General features: G+C 35.9%; 1 protein-coding gene across 1 annotated transcript in view; it reads left to right on the plus strand.

The window, feature by feature from the left end:
• Positions 1 to 774: 774 nt before the first annotated feature.
• The window catches only part of LOC122539219 (mucin-16-like), a 35,250-nt gene continuing 19,775 nt past the window's right edge, over positions 775 to 16,249 (plus strand). Inside the window, exons 1-17 of the mRNA XM_043673941.1 lie at positions 775 to 957; positions 1,047 to 1,114; positions 1,598 to 1,767; positions 2,508 to 2,534; positions 2,858 to 2,991; positions 3,080 to 3,147; positions 5,494 to 5,663; positions 5,969 to 5,995; positions 6,622 to 6,648; positions 6,972 to 7,108; positions 7,197 to 7,264; positions 11,321 to 11,490; positions 12,706 to 12,732; positions 13,026 to 13,162; positions 13,253 to 13,320; positions 14,246 to 14,412; positions 14,926 to 14,952. Coding sequence (XP_043529876.1) covers positions 775 to 957; positions 1,047 to 1,114; positions 1,598 to 1,767; positions 2,508 to 2,534; positions 2,858 to 2,991; positions 3,080 to 3,147; positions 5,494 to 5,663; positions 5,969 to 5,995; positions 6,622 to 6,648; positions 6,972 to 7,108; positions 7,197 to 7,264; positions 11,321 to 11,490; positions 12,706 to 12,732; positions 13,026 to 13,162; positions 13,253 to 13,320; positions 14,246 to 14,412; positions 14,926 to 14,952 — 1,675 coding nt within the window. The remainder of the gene's footprint in view (positions 958 to 1,046; positions 1,115 to 1,597; positions 1,768 to 2,507; positions 2,535 to 2,857; positions 2,992 to 3,079; positions 3,148 to 5,493; positions 5,664 to 5,968; positions 5,996 to 6,621; positions 6,649 to 6,971; positions 7,109 to 7,196; positions 7,265 to 11,320; positions 11,491 to 12,705; positions 12,733 to 13,025; positions 13,163 to 13,252; positions 13,321 to 14,245; positions 14,413 to 14,925; positions 14,953 to 16,249) is intronic.

Raw genomic sequence — 16,249 nt, forward strand, 5'->3', positions numbered from 1 at the left:
TCTCATTCAATAGTCACAAATTAAAGTATTCTTGTTATTAAATGATTCAGAAACAGGTTATGGACTATTACCATTACTGTTTTTGTTTTATTTTACTTTATAGACTTAGAGTGAATTGTGTTATTTGTATTAATGATATTATCTTATTCTATTTCTAGATTACCATGAAGCACTCCCACTGATTAGTAAGTCTGCTTTTTTTCTTTAATTGTTGGGAAAGTAGTACTCATCCAGTACATTGTTGAAAATCTAAGCACACTATCTGCTCCTGGACTTTGGTTCAACAAAATTGTTAATGCTATTTTGAGAAATTTTGAAGAATTATTGCCATGAATAGGATTTCTGGTTATTCTGAGGACTCTGCCGGACCAGCTGCATGATGGCTCAGTGAATGCTTTATAGTTCTAGCTTTGTCAACATAGCTTCAATTTGAAAGAATATGCTGATGCAAAATTATCAATACAAACTGATGAAATGCTCTTGAATAGTAATTCCTAACTTCCCAATGGCAAAATGTAGTCATACAATGTTTATGAATTCTTATTAGATCCCTTTACTCCATTTATTTAGGATTCCCCTGCAGACATTATTGTCCTTGATGTGGAGCTTGGAGTAAGTTCTTGGTATCATACTGTTGGTATCATACTTGGTATCAGTCTGTTTGACTGTAATTTACAACGCTTAACAAAAAGAGCACTTGTTTTCTCTTTAATTTTTTTCCTATGATTAAGAGAGGTAATAGGACCTACAGTACAGCAATATTTATGTTTAATCATGTGTTCATCTTCCTTTCTAGCGGAACCACCAATTGTGCCTGTAACAAAAAATCCAATTCAGAGCCAGAGACCATCCAGTTTTAATGTAACTTTCACCATTGATAATTTGCCATTTATGGAGCAGCTACACAATGAAAAATCAGAACTATACAAGTCTGCATCAAATATTATTACTCATAAGGTATTCTGGGGAAACAATAATTATTAACATGTTTTGGTTATTATTTACTATACTCAGCCCACTGAACTCTGAACATATTTGCATTGCAGCTGAATGAATTATATCGTGGTAGCAATATAAAAGCAACATTTTCAAAATGTACTATTGGATCTTTAAGGTGAGTACTATCACTTAATAAATAGTTGCATTGTAATCATGGAAATTAATGGTTTCTATTAGTCTTCAAACATTATGTGTGAAACAAGATTAAATATTTTTATTAGTAATATTTAGTTTATTATGTAATGGATTGTTCCTAGAGCTGATGTCGTCTTCCTTGTTCTGAATATGCTTTTGTTGCCAATTTCGAACTTTTAAGAGATAAATACAACAAGACCTTACTGCTGATGCATAATTGGAAGAGATTACAAATTGTGGACTGTGATATCTTAATTAGGTACTGAGTATTCTGTCTTTGTAAAGCTGTTATAACTTGATGAAGCTCATAAATTATTCCCCGCAGACATAATTCTAGAAAATCAGGAAACATATAAATATTATTAAATATATGAAGATTTGTTAAAAGAAATGCCATTGATTTCTAATGATAATTAATATTATTATAACAAATAGTTAACAAAGACTTTTTTTTGATTGCCAGTGCGACAACCAGTCAGAAGACCAAAGTGTATGCAATGTGTTCTTTCAACAATAATTCTACTGCAGGGAAAGTCAATAGAGTTATTGCATACCATCAGTTCAGTTACAACACGATGAACATCACTACTTTGGAACCTTATACTCTAGACCCGAACAGTCTCTATGTCGATGGTATGAATTGTTGGGATATTTATAAAATATCGTACCCAAGGTGATGTGAAAGTGAATTAGATAATCTGTACGCAGATATTGTTGTGCTATGTATAAACAGAGCTCTTCTTGAACTGAGCTTCTCCAATGGGATTATGGCACAGCAATCTTATCTTTTGACTCTAATGTTAGGCCCTAGCATTACTTGTATTGCAATCTGGGAACCTTGAAAGGAGCAAATGGTACAGCTGCCAACCATGTCCAGCACAGCCTGTGTGCCACCTAGTGTTGGGAAAGGGTAAAAGCACTGGCATACTCATCTTGTGCTGGTAGCATTGCAAATCAATCAGCTATCCTGGCTGACTTAATGTACATCCTTAAAACTCCTCAATACAGACTTTCTTTATCTGTGCAGCTCTCTTCAAGAGGGACATTGAGTGAAAACCAGCTGGATCACACTTTAACTTTGCATGCTGTTTAGTCTCCTGGTGACGAAGCAGCCAGACATCAGAATGGCTCCTACTTGACTGCACACTAGAATCAGGCAAATGAAGAGGCACCAAAAATTTTGCATGCTGCTTATTTTAACAAGACATGGCACAAGGGAGATGGGAATTTTAATTATTTGCTCCATGATCATTCTGGACCAATTATTTATCCCTGGTAACTTAAGGTTTTACCTGGATATAATGCCTAATGCATGAAATATTTCATAGATTGAACAGAGTCCAGTTAATTACAATGTGCTATTTTATTTTCAGATTATCATGAATCAACACCTACAACCAGTGAGTTTTTTAATTTTAATTTGTTAAAATTCCTATTCTATCATCTCACATTTACTCTTTATTATTTCAACAAAGTGCTTCATTTCTATTTGGTACTACAGTGATCTGGATTCAATAAATAATTACTATGTTCATATTCCATGCTAGTCAATTATTTTGTTGGAAACAAAATGTAATAATTTCAATTAAATGTTGCAAGATGCAGATTTTGTTTCTTGTCCTTTTTGTTTACTATGAAATTTGTATAGTACAAATAGAACTGTATAACAGATAAGTAACTGAATATATTAGTTGTTAAATTATATACTTCTCATTCTTTCTAGCACAAGCACCAAATCAGAACCAAGAGTCTGGATTTAATGTGACCTTCACAATTATAAATTTGCCATACATGGAAGAATTGCATGTCAATACATCACGCTTGTACAAATCAGCATCAACTATCATTACTTATAAGGTATACCATTCAAGTTGACATTTATTCAAATGATAATCTGTTAATTTAGTATATTTTTTTGTTGTAACATATAATGCTTTCCCTGCAGCTCAATTCCACTTTTAAAAACAGTGATATAAAAACTGCATTTACAGACTGCAAAGTAATTTCCCTCAGGTAAGACGGTTTTTATATCTTATCTTAATGTTTTAATTGTACCATTAAATCACGGAAGCTTCAGTGCATCCTCAGTCATGTTCTCAGGTTATATCAATTCTGAATCTATCTGCCTGTAGATAGTTTCCCTGCTCTTCCACAACATAATTTAACAGCTTTCTTTCTCTGGTAAACATTTCTATATCTGGTAAATGTCATGATCTTTTCACCTTTCGTGCTTGTTTGTGGTAAGACCATGTACTTTTTTGCTTCAAAATGCTATCACAGAAACCTTAACTGGGCATCACTTTTAGTTTCTGATTCATCAACCAATTGAAATAATTTGTCACTACCTGTATTTGCTATTTGAATCTTTTCAAAACCTGCATAAAAAGTCAATGTTTTATCTTTGAGAATCTGATGAACACAACTCATCATATATTGCCCTGTGAAGAAATATATCCAAAGGGAAAGATTTTTTTAACTTGCTGCCTGACCAATAAACTGGCATTGTCAACCATCGATTATGGTATTACCTGCATTTTATTCCATTAAAATTAATGGAGATATAAATGAAATAGTTTCTATAAAATCAGGTTACAAACTGAAATGTTAACCTTATGCCACAGAACATAGAGTCATAGAGTCCTACAGCATGGAAACAGGCCCTTTAACCCAAACCAGTCTGTGCCAACCAAAATGTCCATCAATGTTAAACCCCCCACTTCCCTGCACTTGGCCCATATCCTTCTAAACCTTTCCTATCCGTGTATTTGTCCAAATGCCTTTTAAATGTTGTTAATGTTCCCGACTCAACCACTTCTGCTGACAGCTCATTCCATACATATGCCACCCTCTATGTGAAAAGGTTATTACTCAGGTTCCATTTTATTCTTTCCCTCTAACCTCAAGCTGATGCCCTCTAGTCCTTGATTCCCCAACCCTAGGAAAAAAGACTGACAACATTCATCCTATCCATGTCTCTCATGATTTTATATACTTCTATCTATAGGCGGCACGGTGGCACAGTGGTTACACTGCTGCCTCACAGCGCCAGAGACCCGGGTTCAATTCCTGCCTCAGGCAACTGTCTGTGTGGAGTTTGCACATTCTCCCTGTGTCTGCGTGGGTTTCCTCTGGGTGCTCTGAGATCGTCCCACAGTCCAAAAATGTGCAGATTAGGTGAATTGGCCATGCTAAATTGCCCGTAGTGTTAGGTGAAGGGGTAAATGTAGGGGAATGGGTCTGGGTGGGTTGCTTGCTCTTCGGAGGGTCGGTGTGGACGTATTGGGCTGAAGGGCCTGTTTCCACACTGTAAGTAATCTATGTAAATCTCTATGTATAAGATTCCCCCTCAGTCTCATAAACTCTGAAGAAAAACATCCTAGCTTGTCCAACCTCTCCCTATAACTCAGGCCATTGAGTCCTGGCAATGTGATCAATTTCATTTCACAGTCTAAGGATAAATCTATCACCTGCAGGTAAGATCTTTTAACACCAATGCACAAAGTCATTAACTTCATAGTTAATTGCTATCTGAGGAATTGTATAGTGAGTGCAATAAATTTTACATTGTCACTAGCCATTTATGCTTTGGCTGAACATGATAAATAATGAAGGCTCTATTGTTGGTTTTGGCTCAAAAAGTAAGTATTTATTTTGTGAGACACAGGCAAGGAATCTTCCTCTGATCTATCAATGCCAACCTGGGACTCCGCAGATTCCTACCTCTGCCCCTCCCTTCATAAACCTCACCTCAGATGTTTCCTTTTCTGTTTCAGAGGCTGCAGGCACCCTCCCTTCCCACCATTATTATTGTGGCAGCAGGTAGTCTGAGCAGGCACTTACAGATGGAGGGAAGACTTTCCAATGGGTCTTGGGTTGTGATTGTAGTCTTTTATGAACACAGTCCACTCCAGGGAGAAAGGAACATTAGGTTTAATGGCTTCCTGGTCTGCCAAAGGGAGACCACCTCTAAGAAGGTGGCAGCATTCATTTGCTAAGTACATGTGAAGGCCACAGATTTAACCTTAACTCAGATTTAACCAATAGGTTTCCTGCTTCCTTGGGAATATCACCAGAAGGTAGGAATAGGCTGGGAAACTGTTCCAAAAAAAGCATAACCTATTTTTCGAGCCTGCCATCACAGTAGCAGGAAACTTATTTCTGGGTGGTCTGGCAGGTATAAGGCCTCAAAATCTCACACACTTTATGAATTTTAATTTTTGTTTCTTTTAAAAATATGTTTTCCATCCTTTTAAATGTTACATTTGAGTAAATATCAATATTCAGTTGAACTTAACTCAATCGTACTTCAACATTCAGTTATAAGATTCATTAGTTGTTTTGTTATTTCACCTTTGGCAGTGGGACAAGCAAGAAGATGACCAAAGTGTATGCAATCTGTAGCTTCAACAATAATTCTGCTGCGGAGTCGGTTGATAGAGTTACTGTATACCATCAGTTCAATTACAACACAAAGAACATCACTACATTGAAACCTTATTTTCTGGACAAGAACAGTCTCTACGTGAATGGTAGGTACTGTCTTGTTATTTTACATTATACTGGATAAGCAACATAAGAATTGAATTAGGGACCTGTGTCTACAGAGAGTGTGGACCAGATGATCTGCATTCTAATGTAGATAATATTGTCAGATTAGCTTTGAATGGAATTCCTTTTAATTGAGCTATGCACTGGAGGTGTGCTACTGCCTTGTTATCTTTGGTATTATCAATTATCATACACTTTCTGGCTTCAATACAATTGAAGAAACATTATGCGTTTTATACTATATTCAGAAAAAGATCAATTGATTGAATTACATTACACTTTTCAGATTACCATGAATCTACACCTCCAAATGGTAAGTGTGATGGCTTCTGTTTCTTCCATTTGTTAACAATTTTGGACGACCATGAAAACTGCCTTTTGACTAACTTAGGAAAGTGTGTGGGCTTCCTTATTAAATTAAAAATTCCTTGTTTAATTCAAGCATACGCTGTTCTGAACAAAACAATGTAAAAGCTAACATTTCATGCCAATATTTATATGTTGCAAATATTCCTTTTATTTTGCATGACTTGTACAACAAATGGAACTATAAAATAGATCAGCAATGTAGTTGCACTATTTATTCCATAAAATAACTCTGTTTTTATTTCATACAATGTACAGTCTCTATGTAAATGGTATGAAAAACCTACTTATTTTATGTTATGTTGTAAAGAACAGTGTAAAATCTCATTGAGATCTATGCTCCTTGGGCTGAATATGGGCTGGCTAATCTGTTTGCCAATAGATTGACATTAATCATTGAATGAATATTGTGAATTCAGCTTCTACAATGGCAATGTAGCGCAGTAATGTTAATATAGTGTCTCATTAAGTGTGCACACTACCTCTGTCTCCAATCAAACAAAAGCATTAAAAGAATTTTGTATCAGCTTCAGAAATTTGCCAATTGATGAAACTACTCTATTCTGTTTTCAGATTATCATGAATCAACACCCTCAACCAGTGAGTATGATGGTTTCAGTTGGTTTTATTTATTAACATTTCTCTTGTCACTCATAACCTGCAGCCCCTGTTATCTTATCAGTATTTACTTTTCTTTTTAATTCTATATTCGCACAATTTATTCTATAATGTAGTAGATTCAAATGATTATTAGAACTGCCTCCTTTCCACACTGAGCAAAGATTGATACATAAATATGAATGTTGGTAATTCAATTAAATGTTGCAGATAATTCTTTTGCTTGTGGCACAAGTGTAATTGTAAATTGGAGCAACAATGGAGCAGCATTATTTATCTTAGTACCTAATTTGTTATGTTTCTAGCGCAAATGCCAACTCAGAAATCATTGCCACGTGGGTTTAATGTGACCTTCACTGTCACCAGTTTGCCATTTGTGGAATCGTTTAATGACAAATCATCACAGCTGTACCAATCAGCATCAGCTGTTCTTGTTAATGAGGTACATTATCAGAATAATATTTATTACAATTAATTGCTGATCATTTATATTTCCATTTTTTGAAACACTGCAAATACATTTCTTTCAGCTCAACTTAATGTACAACAGGAGTGATATAAGTGCTGAATTTACAAACTGTAAAGTTATCTCTTTGAGGTAAGAATTATTTTGTGTCATTTCCCATCTTCAAGTTTTCATTGAATCTTTGAGCTTTTGCTCGAAATGCCTCCATTTGGCTCTTCATCCATATACTTGTATGATTTATAAAGCTATCAATCTCTTTTACATTCACACATATAAGTTAGGGAAAAATTTGGGCCCTTCCAGCCTGGTCTTCATTCAATAAAATCATGGTGAAAGTATTTGGGTTCTGAATTCCACTTTCCCATCTACCTCAGATAACCTTTGATAACTTTGCCGAACAATAAACCAACTATCTCCACTTCAAAAATATTCAATGACCCCACATGCATTGTTTCAATGTCACTCAGCCCTACAAAGAGAAACGAGTTTCCCTCATCGCTGTCCTAAAAGGATAACCCCTAATGTTAAAGCAATGTCCCTTAGTTCTGGATTCGCCCACAAGAGGGAACTTGCAAACCATATCCATGTGGTCTGTGCAGTTCAGGATCTACACACTTCAAACAAATTACCTGTCAGTCTGCTAAACCCCAAAGAAAACAAACCCATCCTCTTTCCTCATAGGATATACCTCATATACCTCAATATTCCTCATATTGAATGGCGGTGCAGGCTCGAAGGGCTGAATGGCCTACTCCTGCACCTATTGTCTATTGTCTATTGTCTATTGACAACCCCACTCTCCGGGAATCACTCTCGTAAAACTCATCTGAACCATCTCTAATGCATTTATATCCTTTCTTAAATAAGGAGACCAAAACTGTACATGGTATTCAAGATGTGGTCTTACCAATACCCTGTTTAATCAGACTCCTCACTTTTATGTTTAATTCCTTTCATAATAAAGAATAGCATTCCATTTCTAAATCACTTACTGCGTCTGGTTGCAAACCTTTTGTGACTCATGCAGTGGAACACATCTTGATCTTGCTGTACCTTGGAATTCTGCAGATGTTCTCTATTTAATGAATAGACTGCTTCTTGTTCATTCTTCTATCAAAGTGAACAACTTCGCAATTCACCATAGTCTATTACATCTGGCAGATATTTGCCCATTCACTTCAACTATCTGTATTGGTCTACTTCATTTGATATGTTAACTTCACAACATACTTTGCTACCTATACACAGAATGTAGAACAATACAGTACAGGCCCTCCAGCCCTCACTGTTGTGCCAACCTTTTATCCTACTCTAAGATCAAACTAACCTACATATCCTACATTTTACTATCATCCACTGCCTATCCGAGAGTCACTTAAATGTCCTCAATGTATCTGAATCTACTACCCTGCTGGCAGTGCATTCCACCACTCTCTGTGTAAAGCACTTACCTCTGACATCTCCCCTAAACCTTCCTCCAATTACCTTAAAATTATGCCCCCTCATGATACCCATTTCCACCCACGGAAAAAGTCTCTGGCTATCCACTTTATCTATGCCTTTCCTCATCTTGTACACCTCTATCCAGTCACCTCTCATCTTTCTTCATTTCAATGAGAAAAGCCCAAGCTCACTCAACATTTCTTTTTAAGACATGCCCTCCAGTCCAGGAAACATCCTGGTAAATCTCCTCAGCACCCTCTCTAAAGCTTTCACATCCTTCCTATAATGATGCACAGAACTGAACACAATATTCCAAGTGTAGTCCAACCAGGGCTCTAGGGAGCTGCAGCATTACCTTATGGCTCTTAAACTCAATCCCCTGGCTAATGAAAACAAACACACCATATACCTTCTGAACAATCCTATCAACTGGGGTGGCAACTTTAATGGATCTATGGATGTAGATGCCAAGATCCTTCTGTTCCTCCACACTGCCAAGAACCCTGCCTTTAACCCTATAACCTGCATTCAAATTCGGCCTTCCAAAATGAATCACTTCACACTTTTCCAGGTTGAACTCCATCTTCCACTTCTCAGGCCAGCTCTGCATCCTTTCAGTGTCCTGTTGCAACCTACATCAGTCCTCCACACTATAATTTAACTTCACTGAACATACCCAGTAAGATTTGAACAGAAACACAAAAGACAGAAATTGCTAGAGAAACTCAGCAGATCTTGGCAGCATCTATGGAGAAAAAAACTGAGATGATACTTCAAGTCCAGTTTGAAGAAGTGTCACTGCACCTGAAACCTTTCATTTTGTTTTCTCTCGACAAATGCTGTCAGGCCTGCTAAATTTCTCCAGTAATTTTTGCTTTTTATTCCAGCATGCACTTTTCTTTGTTTTATTTTAACATTTCAACAGTAATCCATTTCAAATAATTATCTCATTTTTCTTGAAAAAATACTGATTGCCATTTGGCACATTACTTCCTGTTGTCTCAACTAGGTTCCCTTCAAAATATCTCTGCAAGCTGCTTTCTTTATAGTTTTGTGCTATTCCTACATTGATGATTACCCTTCTTTAATGATTCATCAATTATTAGACATGCATAATTTCTCATCCTAAACTTTTTACAAACCTTTCAGACTTCCACTAAACAAGAATTTATGTTTCTGGACAATCATTGCGAATACATTTAGATTCCTGTATCTCCACTTTCTGTATGCAACATTGCTGTTCTAAATCATAGAATGTTATTCAAATGATGGTATATTTTTGTGGGTAATGACTTTCTTTTCTCTGCAATCTTTCTTTTGAAAGTATAGACAAAATTGCATACTATATGTTTGAATGGCATTCATGAGGTGGTATTATTCTGTAAAATGATATAACCTGACCCTGTAGTTGGATGTTTTTAAATAATGATTAATCACTGGTATGTCACTGACAGGATTTTGCTATCTCAGTCATTGAACGAACCTTGCAAAAAATTGTCACAAGGGATAACATTATGTTCTATATAAATGCTTTGAATATTTTAAAGGATATTGCTTCAGTAAACCCGCTGGTTCAGATCTTTGATAAATAAATATCAGTTGTTTTTGGACAGTCGTCACTGATAAATCTAGATGTCTGTTATGGAGTCTTAGAGAAGTACAGTACAGAAACAGTCCCTTCAGTCCACCTCATCCTTGCCGACCGGTAGCCTAACCTAATCTAATCCCATTTGCCAGCATTTGGTCCATATCCCTCGAAACCCTTTCTATTCACATACCAATCCAGATGCCTTTTAAATGCTGTAATTGTACCAGCCTCCACCACTTCTTCTGGCAGCTCATTCCATACACGCACCACCCTCTGTGTGAAAAGGTTGTCCTTTAGGTCCCTTTTATATCTTTCCCCTCTCACCCTAAATTTATGCCCACTAGCTCTGGACTCCCCAACCCCAGGGAAAAAAAACCTTGTTTATTTATCCTATTCATGCCCCTCATGATTTTATAAACCTCTATTAGGTCACCCATCAGCCTCTGGAACTACAGGGAAAACAGCCCCAGCCTGTTTAGCCTCTCCCTGTAGCTCAAATCCTCCAACTTTGGCAACATCCTTGTAAATCATTTCTGAACCCTTTCAAGTTTCACAACATCCTTCCAATAGGGAGGAGACCAGAATTGCAGTCAATATTCCAAAAGTGGCCTAACCAATGTCCTGTACAGCTTCTTCACATTTTACTGCAAACAGTGACATGCTGTATTACAAAATGCGAATCAGTTGATTATACATTTCTGCTGATAAATATTACTTCACTCTAAATTTCTGCTATTTAAAGGCTGCACATAACTTTGCATGTTACACATTGTAATGCAATTTATAGGATTATCTCAATGTATGAATAAGGGATACTATGCTCGCTTTGCAGTTGCAGCATATTTACATGAGAATTAATATCAGGCAATATCAACACTCTGTCACTGGCAGGATTTTGTTATCTTAAACATTATACGAACTTAACTAAAAGTGTCAGAAGGAACATGATCATGTTCAATATAAAATTTCAGAATATTTTGATCCTTATTTTGAAAAGTTATTGCTTCAGTATAAAAAAAAATCTCTTTAGGCATTTAAACAATGAATTGATATATTCTTGTGAAAAGCTTTGTATTTGACTATCGTCAGTGTTATGTCACAGTTCTATTACATATTGCTTTAATTCTTTCATTCTTTTTATCTTTCATCTTTGACAGTGCGACAATCAGTGAGCTGACCAAAGCTTACGCAATTTGTTATTTCAATAAGAAGTCTGCTGCAGAACAAATTGATCGAGTTACTGTGTACCACCAGTTCAATTACAGCACAGAAAATATCACTAAGCTGGGAATTTATTCATTGGACAGAACCAGTCTCTATGTAAATGGTATGAATGGCAAGCCTATTTTACATAATGCTTTAAAGAACAATCTAAAATTCCATTGGGACTGATGATCATAGGGAATGTGGACTGTCTAATCTGTATTCCAATTGAATGGAATTTATCTTCCACATGGACACTGTTATGATCAGTCCCTAATCAAGGTTCCCCAATTTGTTATAATTCTGGACAGGATACTCCCAAATGAGGAGAGATTATCTGCCTCCTCTTATTTCAACTCATCTCTTGTCTGTTCTCAAACCAGATTCATTTAAAATGAACACTACTTTCCTGGATGCCTTTTCCAAATCCAAATGAATTTGGAGTCAAAGTAACCAGGCTTTCTTGATTTAAAGAAAGATTAAATCTATGAGCCACTAAACGCTTGGGCAAACAATAATATGTGGCACACATTCGCATAGTTTACAAAAGTGAATTGAGTAAAAAGATAACATTTGAAAAAAATATACAGTTGTCTCTGGGTTCCATGAAGAGTAGATGGTGGAATGTTATTATCATTAAGCTGAATGATACCAGTAACACTGACAGTTGATTTCAAGATTCTTGGCTCTCCAATTATCTGCCAAGCCTTTGTCCTGTTTCCTTTTTGATAATAACTTCACTGGTTTGTTTGCCTTCATGTTTTATTGTGAGTGAGGTCTTTCTTCTACCTATGGTGTAAATTTACCTAATGGCTGTCCTCAAGCTGTGACCTTCACACTGGCACATCAGCCCTCTGATGCACACAAACCAGAACTTGCAGTATTTTTTAACCCTTTTTTTGTATATTCCTGGAAGAATAAAACACAAACATGTCTGTACTTTGGAACATAATCTGAAAATGATTGCTTTCTGCTGAGAGATCAGCTCTCTTTATTTCTTCCCTTTACGTCTCTCTTTTGAAGTTCCCTGATAGTCCATAGGTGTGACACTCCATGGGTTCACAGATAGCTTTTCCAGAAAGCCACTGAACCTACATCTGCAGTCATCCTTTGATTGTATGTGCTCTGTTAAAAACCACATGTTGTAATTAAAGTTCAATATGTCCATAAGCAATCCTGGGTTGTGATAACTTGATAATAATGTTGTAAATTTTACAAGAAGTCGCATCAAGTGCTCAAACCTTTTCTGCCATCATTAAGATTATTGTATCAAAAACATGACACATTTGGCATTATATTCAGATTTCCAAATGACTCCAACACATTATTCTATTTTCAGGCTATCACGAAGCAATACCTCCAACCAGTGAGTATGATCATTTCAGTTGGTTTCTTTGTTAACACTTCGATATTTGCAGTCATCATACAGCTTCAGTTGTTTTAATCCAAGTATTTTCTGTTTATCGTTCCACGGTTATTTCTGTAACATCAATTCTAACATTAACATTTCACATTGAACAATGAGCGCATAAATATGAATTTTGAGATTTCAGTTAAATGTTGCAAGTATCTCTATTTGTTTTGCATATGTATGGTATAACATAGATCAGCATTGGAATAGCATTGATCATTCCAGTCCCTAATTATTTATATTTCCAGTGGATACATCAAATCAGGACCAATCTTCACCTGAATTTAATGTGACTTTCATTATAACCAATTTGCCATTCACGGAAGCACTACATAACCACTTATCACCATTGTATCAATCAGCATCTTCGATTATTACTTATGAGGTACATCATCAGAATGAAATTTATTCAAATTAATTGCTGACCATTCATATTTTCCTTTTTTTAAAAAAACTGAAAATATCTTTCTTTCAGCTCAACCTAATGTACAGCAAGAGTAATATAAGTACTGAGTTTACAGACTGTAAAGTAATCTCCTTAAGGTAAGAGATTTCTTATGGTACTCAATCTTCAGGTTTTAATTGAATCCATGAAGCTTAAGCACAGAACACTTCCATTTGGCTCTTTATCGCTTTGTTAGTATTACATCCAAAACAGTCACAGGTTATTTCACTGAACATGCCCAATAGGTTTGAACAATATTTTGCTTCAAGTGATTATCTCAGTTTTCTTAGAAATCTCATTGCTATTTGTGACATTACTCCCCATTGTCTCATCTAATTTCCCTTCAAATTATTTCTACAAGCTGCTTCATTTATGCTTTCTATGACATTTCTACATTGAAGCTCTGCTTTCTAATGATTCAACAATGAATGGAAATTGTTCATCATTATTCACCCTTCGATTCTTAAACATCTTTTTGATAAACTCATCAAATAAAAATTGTTTCATTTTGGACAGTTGTTGCTGATACATCATTATTCTTATATTTTTACTTTCTATATACAAATATTTATGTTCTGCATCACAGAATGAGACTCAATTGATTGTACTTCTCTGCATTTTTTAAAATTTGCTTTCTTCATCTTTTATAAATATAGACAAACTTGCACAATATGTATGTGAAATTTTTTTTAACACATGGTAACTTCACAGAAATCAGTACACTACAATAATCCTGCAGCTGCAGAACATTTAAACTACTATTAATATCTGACAACATGACATGTCTGTTACTGACAGGATTTTGTAATTTCAGTACTTACATAAACTTTCCAAAAATTATGTAGCATTTTGTACAGAATAAAATTACTGAATGTACTGTTCTTTTTAAAACCTATTGCTTATGATGTTTAAAGAATGAATTAATAAATTATGGGAAGCAACACACAGTTGAGCAACTCCAGTTTTACTTCACCATTCATTCAGATGTTTCTAAATTGTCATTACTATTTTCCACTTTTGCAGTGCCACAAACAATCAGGAGACCAGAGTGTTTGCAAATTGTTCCTTCAATAATATATCTGCTGGACATGTCGATAGAGTTACTGCATATCATCAGTTTAATTCCAACACAAAGAACATCACTGAATTGGGACCTTATTCTTTGGAGAAAAACAGTCTCTATGTAAATGGTATGAATTGCCTTATTATTTTGCATTATACTGAAGAAACCACTGATGGAGTGAACTGGGGACCTGTGTTCACAGGGAGAGTCGGGCCAGATAATCCTTACATTTATATTGATAGGGTTTAGTTTATCTTAGTCACTTGGATGGTTGGTTTGTAATGCAGAGTGTCACCAACAGTGTGGATTCAATTCCTGTACTGACTGAGTTACCCTGAAGGATTCTCCTACTCAACCTCACCCCTGACTTGGCATTGTGACCCTCAAGTTAAACCATTGTCTCTCTCCAATGAGAGAGTGATCCTGCAGTGTTGTAAGACTATGCTAACTTTACCTTTACTGTAATTGAATGGAGTTCCTTTGAATTTTGTTCACTCTCTGTAAGTCTGACACTATTTATCCTGTCTTTTTTACTGCTGCAATATATTTACTGTACTTAAACATGACACATGTTGTACTATATTCAGAACAGTATCAGAATTCAATACAAATGCATTAAATTACACTACTTTCTTTTCAGACTACCAGGAAACAACTGGTTCAAATGGTGAGTATGATTTCTGCTTGTTTCCTTTGTCAGTGTTGAATAATCTGTACTTCCATTTTGTCACAATGAAGAAACTCAACACCATTCCTCTTGACAAAATTGCCCATTTGCTTGCCACACTGGCTGCCACCTTAAAAGTTAATTCGTTCAGAAATGACATACAGTGGCAGCAGAGTTTATGACCTCCAATACACACCGCAGCAATTCACCAAGGCTCCTTTGAGAGCACCTTCCAAACCTGGGATATCTACCACACAGCAGAGCAAAGGCAAAAGATACATGGGAATACCACCATCGGTAGCTTCTCCTTGAAGCCACACACCAATCCTGACTGAGACATATATCACTTTTCTTCCACTGACACTGGATCAAAATCACAGTTCTTCCATCCCATCAGCACTGCTGATGTACCAACACCAACCGGAGTGTGTCAAGGAGAAAGCTTATCACCACCTTCTCAAGGACAATTAATAAATGTTGATTGAGCTAATGATATCCACATCCTGTGAAAGGATACAACAAATGGTCTTGTTATATTTATTATTTTAACAAATCTCTTATAGTTTTCCTCATCATTCAATAATTATTCTGGAATATCATGAGGAATTGTTTTTTCATATTAAGTAATGTTGGTTTCACTGTCAATGCTTAATTAAATATGCTTGATGTGTGGGATGTCAGTGGTATAATGGTAATGTCACTGAACTATTAATAGTATAAAAAGGCCAACTGCTTCACCAATGTATTTTTGGAAGACTCAATCTATTATACTTTAAGTCCAGAATCTCAACAATGTGTTTGAGTTTAAAATACTCTTTCAGATGGTCAAGCATGCTGTTAGGTTCAAAAGTAATTCAGGATCAGTGTTCAAAATGCATAAGGATGGCAGGTGAATTCTCCCTCAGCGGTGGCCAAAATGTCTCGGAAATAAGAATTCTAGGGGTGACCAAGGAGATAAAGATTTTCCCCTGATATTGAACTGAGAGACATTGAAATCAGCAGCTACTCCACTCACAGGCTCTGAAAGCTAGTGCTTCCAATTAAACCTGTTGGACAATAACCTGTTGTTGTGTGATTTTTAACTTTGTACACCCCAGTCCAACACCAGCATCTCCAAATCCTTGCAAATCAATCTGCTTTTTATGTAGTGTGTTATTTAATAAGAAAGGCTTTGTTGCTCATTTATTCTTGCTGTCTGGTGTCACTTTAAGTATTAAGTTGTCACAGCAATTAAAGTTTCTCTTGTGTGTTGTGGCTTTAAGATTAATGGCGGTTTGATGATCATTGTGAAACTGAT

The sequence above is a fragment of the Chiloscyllium plagiosum genome, chromosome 31 (genome assembly GCF_004010195.1).
Source record: "Chiloscyllium plagiosum isolate BGI_BamShark_2017 chromosome 31, ASM401019v2, whole genome shotgun sequence".
NCBI classification, from domain to species: Eukaryota; Metazoa; Chordata; class Chondrichthyes; order Orectolobiformes; family Hemiscylliidae; genus Chiloscyllium; species Chiloscyllium plagiosum.